The sequence below is a fragment of the Vidua chalybeata genome, chromosome 32, assembly GCF_026979565.1.
Source record: "Vidua chalybeata isolate OUT-0048 chromosome 32, bVidCha1 merged haplotype, whole genome shotgun sequence".
Lineage (NCBI taxonomy): Eukaryota > Metazoa > Chordata > Aves > Passeriformes > Viduidae > Vidua > Vidua chalybeata.
Window position 1 is genome coordinate 1404743 of NC_071561.1, and position 15404 is coordinate 1420146.

General features: G+C 62.2%; 1 protein-coding gene across 3 annotated transcripts in view; it reads right to left on the minus strand.

The window, feature by feature from the left end:
- Window positions 1-2148: 2148 nt before the first annotated feature.
- Window positions 2149-15404, minus strand: part of KDM5C (lysine demethylase 5C) — a 31162-nt gene continuing 17906 nt past the window's right edge. For all 3 annotated transcript variants that reach the window (XM_053968107.1, XM_053968105.1, XM_053968106.1), the window contains 13 exons: window positions 14938-15119; window positions 13650-13774; window positions 13407-13554; window positions 12431-12527; window positions 10494-10852; window positions 9539-9677; window positions 8341-8520; window positions 8121-8255; window positions 6616-7140; window positions 6156-6213; window positions 4828-5027; window positions 3592-3777; window positions 2149-2688 (listed from right to left, as the gene is read on the minus strand). In XM_053968107.1, coding sequence (XP_053824082.1) covers window positions 2680-2688; window positions 3592-3777; window positions 4828-5027; window positions 6156-6213; window positions 6616-7140; window positions 8121-8255; window positions 8341-8520; window positions 9539-9677; window positions 10494-10852; window positions 12431-12527; window positions 13407-13554; window positions 13650-13774; window positions 14938-15119 — 2343 coding nt within the window. In that variant the 3' untranslated portion in view covers window positions 2149-2679. The remainder of the gene's footprint in view (window positions 2689-3591; window positions 3778-4827; window positions 5028-6155; window positions 6214-6615; window positions 7141-8120; window positions 8256-8340; window positions 8521-9538; window positions 9678-10493; window positions 10853-12430; window positions 12528-13406; window positions 13555-13649; window positions 13775-14937; window positions 15120-15404) is intronic.

The window sequence follows — 15404 nt, forward strand, 5'->3', positions numbered from 1 at the left end:
TTTTACCTTAGGAAAAAACATTTCTCCCCTCAGGGAGGGGGAACTTTACCTCACTCACTGAAGAGGGTTTTACCTCATGAGAGTGTTCTTCCCTTCAGGAAGGGGGTTTTTATCTCAGGAAAGGTGAACTCTACCTCATAAACGAGGGGTTTACCAAGAAAGGGACATGTTTTACCTCATGGAAGACAGTTTTACCACATTAAAGAACTCTTCACTCCTTTTTATCTGCCTCGGGGCGGCAGATTTTGCCTCAGTAATGTAAAATTTAACTAACTTAAAGAGGGTTTTACCTCATGAAAAAAAAACAAAACATTATTCTCTACATGAAAGGGGCATTTTACCTCAGAAAAGTGGATTTTTTACCTCAGAAAGGTAAATTTTACCTCACAGAATTAGGTTTTATCTCATGAAACATCACATCTTAGAAGAGGGAAATTTTACCTCCGGAAAGAGGGTGTTTTACCAAAGGGGGGAAGGTTTTACCCTCAGCCAGGTGTGTTTTTACCTCAGAAGAGGTAAATTTTACCTCACGAAAGAGCATTTTTCACCTCACGGTGGGGATTTTTTCCCTCAGGATCAGGACTCGCTCTGGGGCTCCGAGCGGAGGTTCCCGCGCCCCCCCAGCCCCGCCCCTCGCGCGCGCCCATTGGTGGAGCCGGCGGCCAATGGGGAGGCGGCACCGCGAGCGCCCCCACGAGGCTGCGCGGGGAGTTCGAACCCCCAAAAAACCCCCAAAACCCCCCAAAAACCCGAACCCCTCAAATCCTGAACCCCCCAAAAACCCTGAACCCCCTCAAATCCTGAACCCCCCAAAAACCCGAACCCCCAAAACCCCCCAAAACCCGAACCCCCTCAAATCCTGAACCCCCCAAAAACCCTGAACCCCCTCAAATCCTGAACCCCCCAAAAACCCTGAACCCCCTCAAATCCTGAACCCCCAAAAACCCGAACCCCCAAAAACCCGAACCACCCAAATCCTGAACCCCCAAAAACCCTGAACCCCCAAAAAACCGAACCCCCAAAAACCCGAACGCCCCAAATACCTGAACCTCCAAAAACCCTGAACCCCCAAAAACCCTGAACCCCCAAAAACCTGAACGCCCCAAATACCTGAACCTCCAAAAACCCTGAACCCCCAAAAAACCTGAACCCCCAAAAACCCTGAACCCCCAAAAACCTGAACGCCCCAAATATCTGAACCCCCAAAAACCCGAATGCCCCAAATACCTGACCCCCCAAAACCCCCAAAAACCCGAACCACCCAAATCCTGAACCCCCAAAAACCCGAACCTCCCAAAAACCCTGAACCCCCAAAAACACGAACCCCCCAAAAACCCTGAACCCCCAAAAACCCCCAAAACCCTGAACCCCCCAAAACCCGAACCCCCAAATCCTGAACCCCCAAAAACCCGAACCCCCAAAAACCCTGAACTCCCAAAAATCCTGAACCCCAAAAATCCTGAACCCCCCAAATCCCAAACTCCCCAAAATCCTGAACCCTCTGAAACCCGAACCCCCCAAATCCTGAACCCCCCAAAACCCTGGACCCCTAAAACCCCCAAAAATCCAAACCCGAACCTCCCAAACCCCTGAACCCCAAAAAAACCTGAACCCCCAAAACCCCTAAACCCCGAACCCCCCTAAAACCCTGAACTCCCCAAATCCTGAACCCTCTGAAACCCTGAATCCCCAAAAATCCTGAAACCCGAAATCCCAAACTCCCCAAATTCCTGAACCCTCTGAAACCCGAACCCCCCAAAACCCTGAACCTCCAAAATCCTGAACCCTCTGAAACCCTGAATCTTTAAAAATCCTGAACCCCAAAAACCCCTGAACCCCCCCCAAAATCCTGAACCCTCGGAAACCCTGAATCCCGCAAAATTCCTAAGTCTCAAAAAACCCTAAACCCCTCAAAATCCTGGACCCCCCAAACCCCAATCCTACCAAAATCCTGGACCCCCAAATCCCGAACTCCCCAATAACCCAAACCCCCAAAATCGTGAACCCCAAAAAACCCAAACCCCCCAAAACCCCTGAACTCAATAACCCTGAACCCCCAAAATCCCTGAACCCCCCAAAACCTCAACCCCTCACAATAACCCTGACCCCTCCCCAAATCCAGACCCCCCCCCAATAACCTCAGACCTCCCCTTTTAACCTCCAAAGTTTAATAATAATAAAAAAAAATCATAATACAATAAAATAAGGCCCCCCCTGCCCCCGCCCCAAAGAGCTCGAGACTTGTTAGTGTCGGCGGGGGGGGGGGGAGGGGGGGCAGGGGGACCCCAAATCCGTCCCCTCCCCCGCCCCCACCCCCCCAATCCTATAAAAAACCCGGTGGGGGAGGGGTGGTGGTGGTTGGGGGGGGGGGCTGGCCCTGCTGTGCTGGTTGGGGCCCCCCCCCTCCCCATTTTGGGGGGGACCCCCCAGCTGTGTGTGTGGCCCACCCAACCCCCCCCCCCCCCCCCCGGGGCTGAACGATACAAAAGAAACAACTCAAATAATTACATCGCTGGGGGGGGGGAGGGGAAGGGGAGACCCCCCCCCTCCTCCTCCCCCCCTCACCCCAAATTGGGGAGGTTTGGGGGGGGTCTCAGGGTTGGGGGGGAGGCCCGGGGTGGCCCCCCCCAGTCCATCCCCACCGTGTCAGCCGCGTCCGTCCGAGCTGGGGGCTCCACGTCACGAGTCCTGGGGGGTTTGGGGTACAGGGGAACAGGGTTGGGGGGGGGGGGACAGCCCCAAAATTACTGCACCCCATAAGCAACCCCATTGAGCCCTGGTTTTGGGGGAACCCCCCCCCCAAAGGCTCCACCCCATAATCCCATCCCGTAACTCACCCCTGTACCCCAAAATTCCCAAATTTTCATCCTGGACCCCTTTCACCCCAGAATTCCACCCCGTAACTCACCCCTGTACCCCATAAATACCCAAATTTTCATCCTGGACCCCTCTCACCCCATAATCCCACCCCGTAACTCACCCTTGTACCCCATAAATTCCCAAATTTTCATCCTGGACCACTCTTACTCCATAATCCCCCCATTAACCCTTTCTGTACCCCATAACCCCCCCCTTAACCCCCTCTGTACACTATAAACCCCCATTAACCCCTTCTGAACCCCATAACCCCCATTAACCTCCTCTGTACCCCACAATCCCCCCATTAACCCCCTCTATACCCCATAACACCCCCATTACCCCCTTCTCTACCTCACAATCCCCTTATTAACTCCCTCTGTGCCCCATTAACCCCTTCTGTACCCCATAACCCCCCATGAACCCCCTCTGTGACCCATTAACCCCCTTTGTGCCCCATAAGCCCCCCATTAACCCCCTCTATACCCCATAACCCCCCCATTAACCCCTTCTGTACCCCACAATCCCCCCATGAACCCCCTTTGTGCCCCATTAACCCCCTCTATACCCCATAATCCCCCCATTAACCCCTTCTGTACCCCACAATCCCCCCATTAACCCTTCTGTACCCCACAATCCCCCATGAACCCCCTTTGTGCCCCATTAACCCCCTCTATACCCCACAATCCCCCCATTAACCCCTTCTGTACCCCACAAACCCCCCCCTGCGCTCACCCCCGGGGTCTGGGGGCCGGGTGTGGGGCTGTCCCGGGGGTCCCCCCCCTCAGGACCCCGACTCCTCTTTGGCTCCAGCTCCTCCTTGGCCAGGGAGGGGAGGTGCCCCCGCTCTGCCCGGCGCTTCCGGCGCCTCTCGGGGTCACGGCCGCGGGCTCGAGCCCCCCGACGCTCCGCCTGCTCCAGCTGGAGTTTTTTGGGGGGGGGGGGGGACACCCCATCAGCCACCCCAAAATTGGGAGTGGAGGGGCTGGGCAAGACGGGTTTGGGGTGCCCAGGGCGGGGGGAGGTGGTGAAACAGCAGTGGAAGGAGGGATTTGGGGGGGGTCTCTAAAAAGAGTTTTGGGGGTCCTCACCCCGAGGAGTTGGTGGGAAGGGGTAAAGAAAGGGAATGGGGAGAGTTTTGGGGTCGCCAGAGGGGATTTTGGGGAGCCCCACCATGAGGAAGAGGGCACGAGGGTTCTGTACCCCTGGGGAAGGTTTGGGGGGTTCTGGGTCAGTTTGGGGGGTTCTGAGTCCCTAGGGAGAGTTTGGGGTCCCCAGGCAGTTTTGTGGGTTTGTTCTGTACCCCAGGGAGGTTTTGGGGGTGTCTGGGGCAGTTCTGGGGGGTCTTGAGTCCCCAGGAAGGGTTTGGGGGACTCTGAGGCAGTCTTGGGGGGGTGTTCTCTAACCCAGAGAGGTTTTGGGGTCCCCAGGCAGTTTTGGGGTGTGCTCTGTACCCCAGGGAGGTTTGGGGTCCCCCAGCAGTTTTGGGGGTGTCTGGGGCAGTTTTGGGGGTGTGCTCTGTACCCCAAGGAGGTTTGGGGTCCCCAGACAGTTTTGTGGGTTTGTTCTGTACCCCAGGGAGGTTTTGGGGGTGTCTGGGGCAGTTCTGGGGGGGTGTTCTCTAACCCAGAGAGGTTTTGGGGTCCCCAGGTAGTTTTGGGGGTTTGTTCTGTACCCCAGGATGGTTTTGGGGGTGTCTGGGGCAGTTTTGGGGGTGTGCTCTGTACCCCAAGGAGGTTTGGGGTCCCCAGGCAGTTTTGGGGGTGTGCTCTGTACCCCAGGGAGGTTTGGGGGTGTCTGGGGCAGTTTTGGGGGTCTGTTCTGTACCCCAGGGAGGTTTGGGGTCCCGGGCAGTTTTGGGGGTATCTGGGGCAGTTTTGGGGGTGTGCTCTGTACCCCAGGGAGGTTTGGGGGTGTGCTCTGTACCCCAGGGCAGTTTGGGGTCCCCGGGCAGTTTTGGGGTGCCCGTACCTCGAGCAGCAGACGGAACAGGGCCAGCGGGGGCGGGCGCGTGGCCTGCAGCAGCCGCCAGATGCTCTGGGCCTCGTCCAGCGTCACCTCCAGCAGGTCCCCCTCCATCATCAGCTCCTCCAGCGGCCGCCGCGTGCCCTCGGCCAGCTCCAGCACCGGCCCCTGCAGCCGCGGCAGCGCCGCGCTCAGCGCCTCCAGCTCTGCGGGGACATGGGGACATCGTGGGGACATGGTGGGGACACCACAGGGACATGGGGACGTGGTGAGGACACCACAGGGACACAGCGTGTCTCCTCAGCCAGCTCCAGCACCGGCCCCTGCCGCTGTGGCTCAGCGCCTCCAGCTCTGTGGGGACATGGGGACATGGTGGGGACATGGTGGGGACACCACAGGGACATGGGGACATGGTGGGGACACCACAGGACATTGTGGGGACACCACAGGGACATGGGGACGTGGTGAGGACACCACAGGGACACAGCGTGTCCCCTCGGCCAGCTCCAGCACTGGCCCCTGCTGCCGTGGCTCAGCACCATGCTCAATGCCTCCAGCTCTGCGGGGACATGGGGACACCGTGGGGACACCACAGGGACATGGTGGGGACACCACACGACATCGTGGGGACACCACAGGGACATGGGGACATGGTGAGGACATCATGGGGACATAGGGACACAGGGTGCGTTCAGCGCCTCCAGCTCTGCGGGGACATGGGGACACCGTGGGGACACCACAGGGAGATGGTGGGGACACCACAGGGACATGGGGACACAGGGACATGGGGACATAGGGTGTGCTCAGCGCCTCCAGCTCTGCGGGGACATGGGGACATGGTGGGGACACCACAGGGACATGGGGACATGGTGGGGACACCACAGGACATCATGGGGACACCACAGGGACATGGGGACAGTGTGCTCAGCACCTCCAGTTCTGCAGGGACAGTGTGGGGATGTTGTGGGGACACCACATGACATTGTGGGGACACAGGGGACATAGGGACATGGTGGGGACATGGTGGGGACACCACAGGGGCACGGGGACACAGTGTGCTCAGCGCCTCCAGCTCTGCAGGGACATGGGGACATTGTGGGGACATCATGGGGACACAGTGTGTGCTCAGCACCTCCAGCTGTGCGGGGACACTGAGGGGACATTGTGGGGACACCACAGGGACATGGGGACACTGCAGGGACCCCCACAGATCCACAGGACCCCCCAGCCCCGCTGAGCTCACCAGGGATCCGGGGGATCCCCGGACCCCTGTGTCCCTCCCCAGTGGGATCTGCTGGATCCCAGCGGGTCCCCGAGGCCCCGATCCCACTCACCCGAGGGCAGGGGCCCGTTCTTCTCCGGGCTGGGGGCGTCCCCGTTCTCCACCGACACCTGGGGGGGGACGGAGGGAAGGTTTTCTGGGGGGCTCAGCCTCCCCCAGCCCCAAAACCACCCCATAACCCCCAGACCTGCCCTGGAGCCCCAAAACCTGCCCCACACCTCCGCATTGCCCCCTAGACCCTTCCACCTTGGTCTGCTCGTTGTGGCTGGCCTTGCACAGGGGCTTGCCACACCAAATTCCCCCCAAATCTCCACAAATTCCCCCAAACCCCCCATAATTCCCCCCAAACCCCCCTGATGCCCACCTTGGTCTGCTCGTTGCAGCTGGCCTCGCACGGGGCCCTGACACCCCAAATTCCCTCTAAATCTCCCCAGACCCCCCACAAATTCCCCCAAACCCCCCACAAATCCCCCCAAACCCCCGTAACTCCCCCAAACGCCCCCGATGCCCACCTTGGTCTGCTCGTTGCGGCTGGCCTCGCGCAGGGCGCCGTCGCTGTCCCCGTGCAGCCGGTGCCGCAGGGCCGCCAGGCGCTCCAGGGGCCCGGCCACCTCGGGCGAGGCCAGGAGCTGGCGGGCACGGTCCTGCCAGGTGATGGCCCGCTCGGTGAGGCACTGCAGGGCCTCGCCCTCGGGCAACCGCACCGGCAGCTTCTGCAGGGCCACCAGCAGCGCCAGGATGGTCTCGAGGCGCGGCCGCCGCGAGCGCTGGCACAGCGGGCACAGGAACTTGGCGTCCCACTCCCACCAGGCCGGCGAGGGCTTCTGGGCGCCCAGGCGGGGCCAGGCCACGCAGGAGCCGTGGAACCAGTCCCGGCAGAGCTGGCACTGCAGCATGCCCGGCCCCGCCGGTTGCCCGCACACGCAGGATGGTGGCCCCGGGCCTGGCAGAGGTGGCGCGGCTTTCTGGGCGTTGGCGTGGCGGAGCCGCAGCATGCCCTCCTTCTCCTTCTGCTCGCCCTCCTTGAACGCCACGATCTGGGGGAGGGAGAGGGGGGTGTGAGAGGGGACAGGGATTGGGGAAACGTGGGTGCCCCCCACCCCAAAACCTTCAATGCCAAAATCTGGGGAGCTGAGGGGTGTGAGAAGGAACAAGGATTGGGGAAACGTGGGTGCCCCCCACCCCAAACCCTTCAATGCCACGATTTGGGGACGTGAGGGGTGTGAGGTGGGACAAGGATTGGGGAAACGTGGGTGCCCCCCACCCCAAACCCTTGAATGCCAAAATCTGGGGAGCTGAGGGGTGTGAGAAGGAACAAGGATTGGGGAAATGTGAGTGCCCCCCACCCCAAACCCCTGAACACCAAGATCTGGGGTGAGGACAGCAGAGGGGTGAGAGGGGACAACGATTGGGGAAATGTGGGTGCTCCCCACCCCAAACCCTTGAATGCCATGATTTGGAGAGCTGAGGGATGTGAGAGGGGACAGGGATTGGGGAAATGTGGGTGCCCCCCACCCCAAACCCTTCAATGCCAAAATCTGGGGAGCTGAGGGGTGTGAGAAGGAACAAGGATTGGGGAAATGTGGGTGCCCCCCACCCCAAAGCCTTGAATGCCATGATTTGGGGATGTGAGGGGTTTGAGAGGGGACAGGGATTGGGGAAATCCCCCCACCCCAAACCCCTGAACACTAAGATCTGGGGTGAGGACAGCAGGGGTGTGAGAGGGGACAGGGATTGGGGGAAATGTGGGTGCCCCCCACCCCAAACCCTTGAATGCCAAAATCTGGGGTGGGGGAGAAGCAGGGGGGGGTGAGAGGGGATAGAGTTGGGGGTCACAGGGTGTGCCCCACCCCGAACAACTAAACCCCACAATCTAAGGGCAGTAAGGAACGTCAGCAGTGACAGGAATCGAGGTCGGATGTCCCAAACACCCCAATCCTGGGGTGGGGACAGCAGGGACAGGAGCAGTGCCAGCGCTGGGGGTCCCGGGGTGCCCCCCACACCCCCCACTCCTCACCACAGCACCGGGGTCCCGCAGGTCCTGCGCCGACAGCCCCAAGCTCTCGGCGTCCAGCCGGTACAACCCCGGCTCCTGCCGCCACTTGAGCCTCTTGCTGCTGTCTGAGCCGGCGTCGGCGCAGGGACACAGCACCTGGGGGACACCGAGGGGGGGTCAGCGCCCTGCCAGGACCCCCCCCCAAAAAAAAACCACCCCAGAGCCCCCCCCTCAGACCCACCTCGAGCAGGGTGTAGCAGGAGTTCTTCTTGAGGAAGGTGCGGGAGGCCTTGTCCCGCCAGGAGTGCGCGGTGCCCACCTGCACCTCGAGCTGCCGCAGCTCCTCCAGCCGCACCGGCAAGTCCCGGCCCACGGCCACCAGCCCCTCCAGGTCGTCCAGGCACGGGTAGTGGTCACCGTTCTGGGGGGACACGGGGTCAGGCGGGGTGGTGTGGGGACACGTGGGGGACGGGAATGGGGTGAGAGGGGGATGTGGGGGTGGGTGGGGATGTGGGAGGGACAGGGTGAGGTCTTGGTGGGGACGTGGTGACAGGGATGGGGACATGGTGGGGACATGGTGGCAGGGACAGGGTGAGGTCTTGGTGGGGACATGGTGGCAGGGACAGGGATGGGGACGTGGTGGCAGGGACAGGGATGGGACAAGATGGGGACATGGTGGCAGCAGGGACAGGGACGGGGACATGGTGGCAGGGACAGGGATGGGGTCACAGTGGCAGAGACATGGCAGGGACAGGGATGGGACAGGATGGGGACATGGTGGCAGCAGGAACAGGGATGGGGACATGGTGGGGTCATGGTGGCAGCAGGGACAGGGATGGGGACATGGTGGCAGGGACAGGGATGGGGACATTGTGGGGACATGGTGGCAGGGACAGGGATGGGGACATGGTGGGGACATGGTGGCAGCAGGGACAGGGATGGGGACATGGTGGCAGGGACAGGGATGGGGTCACAGTGGCAGGGACATGGCAGGGACAGGGATGGGACAGGATGGGGACATGGTGGCAGCAGGGACAGGGATGGGACAGGGACAGGATGGGATCATGGCGACAGGGACAGGATGGGATGGGGACATGGTGGCAAATGGGAGATCCATGGGGACAAGGACATGGAGATGTCCAGGGGGGAACAGGATGGGGACACAGGAGTGTCCAGGGTCCATGGCAGGGACAAAAAAGTATCCAGTGTCCATGGGGACAGGATGGGGACACAGGTTCACTGTCCATGGGGACAGGACGAGGATGTGCCATGCCCAGGATCCATGGGGACAGGGACATGGAGGTGTCCCAGTGTCCACGGGGCCAGGACAAGGACACAAGGATGACCAAGGGTTCAGCCCAGGCATTCAGGGGTGTGCAGCGAGGGGTCCCAGGGGGTCCCAAGCCCCCCTGGGGGGGTGGTGGGGGCGCAGAGCCCACCTGGATCTCCTCAACGTCGGCGATCCAGGCGCGGGCCTTGCCCAGGGCCTCCTTCAGGGCCTGGATGTTGGGCAGCAGCGCCGGGATGTTCTCGGCCTCCTTGATGATGGCGGCCAGCGTGGCCGGGGGGTGCTTCTGCCTGCGGGGGGGGTCAGAGCCAGGGACCCCGAGACCCCCCCGAGACCCCCAGAGATCCCCCCCCGACACCCCCAGACCCAGGGCAGGAACCTCTGAGGAGTGGCCGAACCCCAAACCTTCATCCCCCTCCCCACAGTCACCCCCAGCCCCTTTATCCCTTCCTGGGCACGTGGGGAGCAGCCCCCAGCCCCTTTATTTCCCACACAGACACAGGAGGGGCAGCCCCCAGACCCTTTAAAACCCTTGAGAGACATGAGGGGCAGCCCCCAGACCCTTTAAAGCCATGTGCTGGAGCCCCCAGCGCCTTTCTATCCCCCCAAAGCCATGAGGGGCAGCCCCCAGCCCCTTTAAAGCCTTGTACTGGAGCCCCCAGCCCCTTTCTGTCCCCCCAAAGCCATGAGGGGCAGCCCCCAGCCTCTTTATAACCCTTGAGAGACATGAGGGGCAGCCCCCAGCCCCTTTATTTCCCACACAGACACGTCAAGGGCAGCCCCCAGCCCCTTTCTGTCCCCTCAAAGCCATGAGGGGTGGCCCCCAGCCCCTTTATAACCCATGAGAGACACGAGGGGCAGCCCCCAGCCCCTTTATAACCCATGAGAGACACAAGGGGCAGCCCCCAGCCCCTTTATTTCCCACACAGACATGTCAAGGGCAGCCCCCAGCCCCTTTATTTCCCACACAGACATGTCAAGGGCAGCCCCCAGCCCCTTTCTATCCCCACCCAGGGGACACAGGCTGCACCCCCAGCCCCCTCTCCCCTCTGAGGTGCAGCCCCCAACCCCCCAGCTCCCCCTGGGGAGGGGTCCCTCCCGCTGACCTGGCCTCGAGGCACATCTGAGCCTTCTCCTCCCAGCGCTGGGCGATGGTCAGCAGCTCCTGCAGCTCGGCCATGGCCACGTCCACGGCGGGGCTGGGGGCCACGGTGCGGCCGGCCTGGATGAGGCCGCGCATGACGGGCAGGGGCACGCGGGCCCGCGGGGAGCGCAGGGTGGCCGTCACCTCCTCCAGCCACGCGGCCTGGGCCAGCTGCCGCTCCAGCCGCCGGCCCTCGGGCACCTCGACGCCCAGGCGGGCCCCCCGCTCCAGCAGCTCCTGCAGAGCCCCCGGGCCCGGGGGGGGCACGTCCAGCGCCGCCCGCGCCTCCGCCTGGAACGCTTCCACCCGCTCCAGCAGCGCCTGCGCGGGGACACGGGGACAGGGACGGCCGTGGGACACGGTGGGACACAGAGGGACACTGCTAGGATACTGTGTGACACTGCTGGGACACCCCTGGGACACTGTGTGACACCGCTGGGACACAGAGGGACAGCACTGGGACACCACTGGGACACTCCTATAACACTGTGACACCGCTGGGACAAGGTGTGACACCACTGGGACACTCCTATAACACTGTGACACCGCTGGGACACAGAGGGACAGCACTGGGACACCCCTGGGACACTGTGTGACACCGCTGGGACACAGAGGGACAGCACTGGGACACCCCTGAGACACTCCTAGAACACTGTGACACCGCTGGGACACGGTGTGACACCGCCAGGACACAGAGGGACAGCACTGGGACACCCCTGGGACACTGTGACACCGTTGGGACACAGAGGGACAGCACTGGGACACCCCTGGGACACTGTGACACCGTTGGGACACAGAGGGACAGCACTGGGACACCCCCAGGACACTCCTAGAACACTGTGACACCACTGGGACACTCCTAGAACACTGTGACACTGCTGGGACACAGAGGGACAGCACTAGGACACCCCCAGGACACTCCTAGAACACTGTGACACCGCTGGGACAAGGTGTGACACCACTGGGACGCAGAGGGACAGCACTGGGACACCCCTGGGACACTGTGTGACACCGCTGGGACACAGAGGGACAGCACTGGGACACCACTGGGACACTCCTATAACACTGTGACACCGCTGGGACACAGAGGGACAGCACTGGGACACCCCTGAGACACTCCTAGAACACTGTGACACCGCTGGGACAAGGTGTGACACCACTGGGACGCAGAGGGACAGCACTGGGACACTGTGTGACACCACTGGGACACCCCTGGGACACTGTGACACTGCTGGGACACAGAGGGACAGCACTAGGACACCCCCAGGACACTCCTAGAACACTGTGACACCACTGGGACACTCCTAGAACACTGTGACACTGCTGGGACACAGAGGGACAGCACTAGGACACCCCCAGGACACTCCTAGAACACTGTGACACCGCTGGGACAAGGTGTGACACCACTGGGACGCAGAGGGACAGCACTGGGACACTGTGTGACACCCCCGGGACATCATGTGACACTGCCAGGACACAGAGGGACAGCACTGGGACACTGTGTGACACCCCCGGGACATCATGTGACACTGCCAGGACACAGAGGGACAGCACTGGGACACTGTGTGACACCCCTGGGACACTCCTAGAACACTGTGACACCGCTGGGACACCCCCGGGACACTGGGACACTCCTAGAACACTGTGTGACACTCCTGAGACACCTCGGGGACACTGTGTGACACCCTTGGGACAGCGTGTGACACCAAGGGACAAGGTGTGACACCCCTGGGACAGCGTGTGACACCAAGGGACACTGTGTGACACTCCTGGGACACTGTGTGACACCAAGGGACACCGTGTGACACCCCTGGGACACCGTGTGACACTCCTGGGACACTGTGTGACACCCCTGGGACAGCGTGTGACACCAAGGGACAGCGTGTGACCCCGTGGCACCTGCACGTCCCCGATCTGGTGCATGACACAGGGCAGTTGGTTCATCTGCTCCAGGAACGCCCGCAGCTCCTCCACCGTCAGCGCCGGCGCGGGGACCCTGCGGGGACAGCGGCACTGCTGGGACACCGAGGGGACACGGAGGGGACAGGGACCCTGCTGGGACACCAGGGGACACCAGGGGACACCGAGGGGACACCGAGGGGACAGGGACCCTGCTGGGACACCAGGGGACACCGAGGGGACACCGAGGGGACAGGGACCCTGTGGGGACAGTGGCACTGCTGGGACACCCAGGGGACACCGAGGGGACACCGAGGGGACACCGAGGGGACAGCAGCACTGCTGGAACACTGAGGGGACAGGGAGGGGACAGGGAGGGGACAGGGGCACTGCTGGGACACCGAGGGGACACTGAGGGGACAGGGAGGGGACAGGGGCACTGCTGGGACACCGAGGGGACACTGAGGGGACACTGAGGGGACAGGGGCACTGCTGGGACACCGAGGGGACACTGAGGGGACAGGGAGGGGACAGGGGCACTGCTGGGACACCGAGGGGACACTGAGGGGACACTGAGGGGACAGGGAGGGGACAGCGGCACTGCTGGGACACCGAGGGGACACTGAGGGGACAGGGAGGGGACAGGGGCACTGCTGGGACACCGAGGGGACACAGGGACAGGGATGGGGACACGGGGACTGATGGAAGGTCTACAGGGAACAGAATGGGGACACAAATTTGTCCAGTGTCCCTAGGGACAGGACAGGGACACAGGAGTGTCCAAGATGGACAGGGGACAGGACAGGGACACAGGAGTGTCCAGGACCCACAGGGGACAGGACAGGGACACCGAGAAGCACAACAGGGACAGCAAACTGAGCACGTTGAGACTCGGGCTGGACACACAGGGAGAGCGCCCCATGATGGTGACACTGAGCTGCTGGGGACACTCTGGGGACACTCTGGGGACACTCACCCGGTCTCCTGGGAGCTGATGAGCCCCAGGGCCTCGGACACGCAGCGCTCGGCCTGGCCCAGGCAGCCCTTGAGGCGGTGCAGCAGCTCGTTCTCGGGGAACTTGCGCTCCCTCGCCTCCGACTCCAGCGCCCGCAGCTCCTCCAGCGCTGGCCGGGCACAGCCAGGGGGTCAGGGCTGAGCTCTGAGCCCCCAAACCCCCCCTTTAGAGCCCCCCAAACCCCCACCCGGGACCCCCACTCACTGCGCTTGCGGCCGTCCTCCACCTCGAGGGCGATGCGCACCTTGTTGGCCCAGGTGTCGAAGGACTCGGCGCGCACCTTGAGCTTGTGCAGCATGGCCGGCAGCTCGTCCAGGGTGTAGCGGTACCTGGGGGGCACTGGGGGTCACTGGGAGCCCCCCCGTGCACCCACCACCCCCCCAAAATGTACAAACAGGACCCCCAGGCTGAGCTCATGGGGTATGGGGGGTGGATTCTGGGCTGGTGAGGGGTAGAGAGACGCCCCAAATTGGCAGAGGTGAGACCCCAGGTTGTGGCTGTGTCCCCCCCCCCACCCCACCCCAGGGACACCCCGAGATCTTCAGCACCCCCAAAACACAGCCAGGACTTCATCCAGGGTCACACCAGGACCCACGGACCCCCAGCTCAACCCCGTGTGTGTGCCCAAGGTCACAACAAGGGTCCCAAAACCCACCTGAAATCTCACAGATCCCCCCCCAAACCACCCCCATGTCCCCCCCAAGGGCACATCCAAGTCCCCAGCCCCCCAAAACCATCCCAAATCTCACAGACCCCCCCAAACCACCCCCATGGGCACATCCTGGTCCCCAGCCCCCCAAAACCATCCCCACGTCCCTTTCCAGGGGCCCACTGAGACCTCCAGCCCCCCTGAAACGTCCCCACATCCCATTATAGGATGTGCACACCAGCCCCCCAAACCCCATCCCAACCCCAAACCCATCTCCCAGCCCCCAAACCCCATCCCAACCCCCCAAACCCATCTCCCAGCCCCCAAACCCCATCCCAACCCCCCAAACCCATCTCCCAGCCCCCAAACCCCTTCCCAATCCCCCCCAAACCCTCTCCCAGCACCCCCAACACCTTTCCAAGCCTTCCAAACCCCTCTCCCAATCCCCCAAACCCCACATTCAAATCCCCCCAACCCCCTCTCCCAGTCCCCAAACCCCTGTCCCAATGCCCCAAACCCTCGTCCCAACCCCCCAAAGCCCTCTTCCACCCCCTCAAACCCCATTCAACCCCCCCAAACCCCATTCAACCCCCCCAAACTGCTCTCCCACCCCCCAAACCCCATTCAAACTCCCCCAAACCCCCCTCCCATCCCCCAAAATCCATCTCCCAGTCCCCAACCCCCTCTTCCACCCCCCCAAACCCCATTCAAACCCCTCTCCCAGCCCCCAAACCCCATTCAAACCCCTCTCCCACCCCTCCAACCCCATTCAAACCCTCCCAAACCCCTCTCCCACCCCTCCAACCCCCTCTCCCAGCCCCCCCAAGCCCCCCAGCCCCCCACCTGAGGTACTGCTTGCTGCGGGGGCACTTGCAGAGGTCGTCCATGTGGTAGAGGCAGACGAGGCCCTGGGGACAGTCGTAGCAGGCCAGGGCTGACAGGAAACACGTGGTCTTGCACTTGTCACACTGCCGCTCGTCGTCGGGCAGCAGCTCGAAGGCCTCGCGCTCCGCCTCCGTGATGCCCTGGGGGGGCCAAAAAACGGACATCAGACCCCCCCCGTGGAGATTTTGGGGTGCCCACAGCACCCACAATTCCTCCATGATGCTGTGACTGCGATAAAAATTCTGTCGCATCCCTCCCTACATTCCTGCTCTGTCTCTGTGATGTCCTGGGGGGGCCAAAAATTGGACATCAGACCCCCCCCGTGGAGATTTTGGGGTGCCCACAGCACCCACAATCCCTTCCTGATGCTGTGACTGGGATAAAAATTCTGTCGCATCCCTCCCTACATTCCTGCTCTGCCTCCG